At 35.1% G+C, this 3,982-nt stretch overlaps 1 protein-coding gene across 1 annotated transcript; it reads right to left on the bottom strand.

Annotated features, from left to right (window-relative positions):
- Positions 1 to 240: 240 nt before the first annotated feature.
- LOC111375288 lies at positions 241 to 1,369 on the bottom strand. Its single transcript, XM_022998092.1, has one exon. It carries the CDS (start codon positions 1,303 to 1,305, stop codon positions 241 to 243), a length of 1,065 nt encoding a protein of 354 aa, XP_022853860.1. The 5' UTR covers positions 1,306 to 1,369.
- Positions 1,370 to 3,982: the final 2,613 nt, after the last annotated feature.

The following is a 3,982-nucleotide window of genomic DNA, read 5'->3' as shown; positions in this document are numbered from 1 at the left end:
TTGGCAATCAAATTTTCTCTTTGATCTCTTATTGAAAGACTATGATCTTTCAAATAAATATCATAGCCCTTCTCTAAGATTTGTCCTAAACTTAAAATGTTATTCTTCATATTGGGCACATAATAGACATTTGAGATAAACTGATGCGTACCATTTTTTAAGCGGATCAAGATTTTACCTTTTCTTTTCACTGGGATCTTGGATTCATCTCCAAAGGTAATGTTGCCGCTTACTGATTCATCAAACTCCACAAACATATTTTTTCTTCCACACATATGGTTGCTTGATCCTGTATCCAAATACCAAGTGTTCTTTCTTTGCTATCTTCACCTTTGTAAGCCAACAGTAGCGCATGATCCACTTCACTTTCCCAACAAGCGTAGTTGGCTTTCTCCTCAACTTGGTTAGTAATATTTCTACATTCTGAAGCATAATGACCAAGTTTTTGACAATTGTAACATTTAATTTAAGATTTGTCATACCTTGGTCCTTCATTTTTCCTCGTACCTTTCCTCTTCCGCGACCTCTAGTAGAAAACGAACTTTGTCTTCTTTCCTCCTTGTAGAATGCAATTCTTCCTCGATCTTGGCCTCGTCCTCTTCCTCTTTGGCTTCTTCTACTATTGAACCTTCCTTCACCCTCGTTCAAAGTGAGCTTTGTTTGAAAAGCTTGCTCTAATGGCTCTTCTTTCACTTTCTTCCTTAGTCTTTCCTCATGGGCTTGTAAAGATCCCATGAGTTGATCGACACTCATACTATCTAGATCTTTAGATTCCTCAATGGCTACAACTATGTAGTCAAATTTAGATTCTAAAGACCTAAGTATCTTCTCATTTACTCGAGCGTCGTTCAACTTTTCTCCATTCCTTTTTAATTGATTCACAATAGCTAATACTCTAGAGAAGTAATCAGAAATTGATTCCGATTCTTTCATATGTAAAGCTTCAAACTCACCTCGAAGTGTTTGAAGTCGAACCTTTTTCACCTTCTCAACTCCTTTGTGGGAGTTTTGCAAGATCTCCCATGCTTCCTTACTTGTAGTAGCACAAGGTACTTTCTCGAACATGCCTTCATCTAAGGCATGATAGATGAGGGTGAGCGCCTTCTTGTCTTTCTTCCTTGCATCCTTCAAACTATCCCTTTGTGCTTGGGATAGAGCAACCTCGTCTTCTGGCTCCATGTAGCCTTTCTCTACGATCTCCCATACATCTTGCAACCCGAGCAATGCTTTCATCCTTATACTCCAATTGTCGTAGTTATCCTTGTTGAGTTGGGGGACTTGAAAAGGAATCATCCCACTTGCCATTTTCACAAGAACCTTGGGGCTCTGATACCAGTTTGTTGGAGGAAAGATGGGTTTACTAACTTGGATTGGCTAAAACTTTTAAGAGGACAACACTAATAGGAAGAAGGAAGTGAAAAAGGAAACTTGTATTTCTCAAATTCAAGACTTTACACACTTTTGGCTTGTTACAAAATGGAGGGCACTACCCCTTTATATAGTGTTTACAAGAAGATTCGAGTCCACACATTTTCTAGAGATACCTAGACCACATATCAAGATATTTTCCTAGAATTCTCTAGATATTCTTTATAAAACCACATATCTTACTTAGATATTTATATAGATTTTTCTAGTAGATATTTATATAGATTTTTCTAGATAATGCTTCTAGAAATGCTATGCATGTTGGGCCTTTTAATTGATTTGGGCTTATAAGCAAAATCCTTAAACCCATATTATTTAGTCCAAAAATCAAGTTTACTACTCAACAACCTCGACTCAAAGAAAGAACAATAGAAAAATGGCCCATGCTGGAGATGAGTAAAGAATGACGCTGTTGACACGCTAAAAGTGCGACTACCCGCGCGAAACAAACGCGAATCAGATTGATCCCACCCATACTTGGAGAGATTTCAAGAGTACCATCCATTGAATACATCCTTAGTGGGAGTCTTTGTGCAGATAAGGGAGAAAAAAGATCCTTCGCAAGCCTCCACCATTGAGGAAGAACTCGACTGACCTCAACCACATAAAATACTACTACACTAATGAGTATCGATACCTCATAGTAGAAGCGGGATCACTCATCTGACATGCACAGTTGCTTGAGTTCATAGATAAGCCTAACAAAGAAATAGGGATCCCCACTTTCGATCAATTGAATGTTCCTCTACCTCTATTTTTGATATTATTATCCTTAACCTTTATTTTTTTATTAGCGGCTATGGAGATTTTAAAGTTAAAAATCGTGTCTATGGAGAAACCTTAGCAGCACATTATGTCAGAGAAAAATCAGGAAAATATGTCTTTTACGTCAATAAGTGCAAAAAGAAAAGTAAAATAGCCAAATTCTACGATTTTCTCAAAATAATGCTACACATTTATATTGAAAAGCTTCACATATAATTGCTATGAATTAAAAGTTTGGAAAGCGTGCATATTTTTTTTTTTTTAAAGATTTAAGACTCTACCGAAAATTTCCGTGCATAAATAAGTACTACACATGAAACAATAGCATTAAAGCCCCTGTTTGAGCCCCATTTTTATCTCATTAAAATGAAAAATATGATCGTTATCCATCACATCAAGCCACCATTTTTGAATTTCTATCTCTGGTGTAGGGTCCATAACGACTCTATTTCTCATTTTCATTATAATGTGGCTCAAACAGGCTCAAAATATATTATTAATGCAAGAACTGTAGCACTTGAATAGCAAATGACATTGAAGTTTTCTCATCTGCGTTAATATCATAATTTTATGCCTAATTAATATAACCTAGCTAAAAAGGAGAATTCGTTGCCTCTTATAAATAGATATATTAATTATTGTGATACAACAAAAAAAAAAGGAATTTTTCTTTAGAGCATGTTTGATAGAGATTTTAATCCAATTAAAATCAATTTTTTGATCGTTATTTCACTATTTCAACTGTCATTTTTGAATTATTCTTTCACAGATAGGACATATTTTATCTCTAACGGTCAAAAAATCAATTAACAAAATTTCTACCAAGAGCTTGTTTGTCAGTGATTTTTCACCCAAAAAAATTGATTTTTTGACTATTATTTTATTATTCCAGCCGTAAAATTTGACTTATTCTCTCACAAGTGGTCATCACTTCTTTTTCTAACGATCACAAAATCAATTCTCAAAATCACTCCCAAACGGGACCTATACAAGCACTTAAACTGAAAAAGGTCTTTCATCTAAATTTTAAAAAAATTGAAAAAGAAAGCAATTTTCTTTTGGAATTATTTACATTTTCGTTTTAGAAAACTGAATAAATTAATTCCATATAGTATATGGAGAAAAAGGCCAAAATAAAATAAAATAATAATAATAAATAAATTCAAGTATTAGTTAGGCCTGGGTTGAGCCCAGGTTCGTCCCAGGTCGAAATTCCATGCCTAATCCATAACCAATTCCATTTGTCAACTGCTATATTTGTACACATTTCTTTTCAAACGGTCCGGGCTTATTTGTAGCACTGAGTAATTAACTTAGCGCGTCTGTCAGAAGAAGAAGTAGAAGTAGCAGCAGCAGCAGTGATACAGAAATGGAAGTGAAGGTGAAAATGATAATGAGAGGGTGGTTCGCCATGGTTTCGCTCCTAGTATGCACCATAATTTCGGTGAGATCGGATGCATCCAATCATCAATACAAAGTCGGAGATTCTGTGCCGCTTTACGCTAACAAGGTCGGACCTTTTCACTGTTGGAAATAATGTTACTCCACCAAAGATATTATGAGAACGAATTACAAACAAAATAAAAAATCGAAAAAAGTATAGGAGATGAAGAAATAGCAAAGTATATATGAAGAAATTGAAGGCTCAAACACAATCTTTGATTGTTGTCCTCAAACGAATTTTGCCCCCACTATTTTGGTGTTTAAAGGGTGATCCGGCAAAAGATTTGAAGGATTAATCAAGCCTTATAGAGATTCAAACACTAAACACTTGTTTGAATCTCTAAAA

This window comes from Olea europaea, unplaced genomic scaffold (assembly GCF_002742605.1).
Source record: "Olea europaea var. sylvestris unplaced genomic scaffold, O_europaea_v1 scaffold1354, whole genome shotgun sequence".
Lineage (NCBI taxonomy): Eukaryota > Viridiplantae > Streptophyta > Magnoliopsida > Lamiales > Oleaceae > Olea > Olea europaea.
Note: the sequence above shows the minus strand (reverse complement) of the source record. Positions and strands in the feature narration are given on the sequence as shown.

Excerpts from the sequence above, each read along its gene's own strand:
- LOC111375288 (XM_022998092.1), bottom strand. The coding sequence starts at position 1,305 with ATGGCAAGTGGGATGATTCCTTTTCAAGTCCCCCAACTCAACAAGGAT.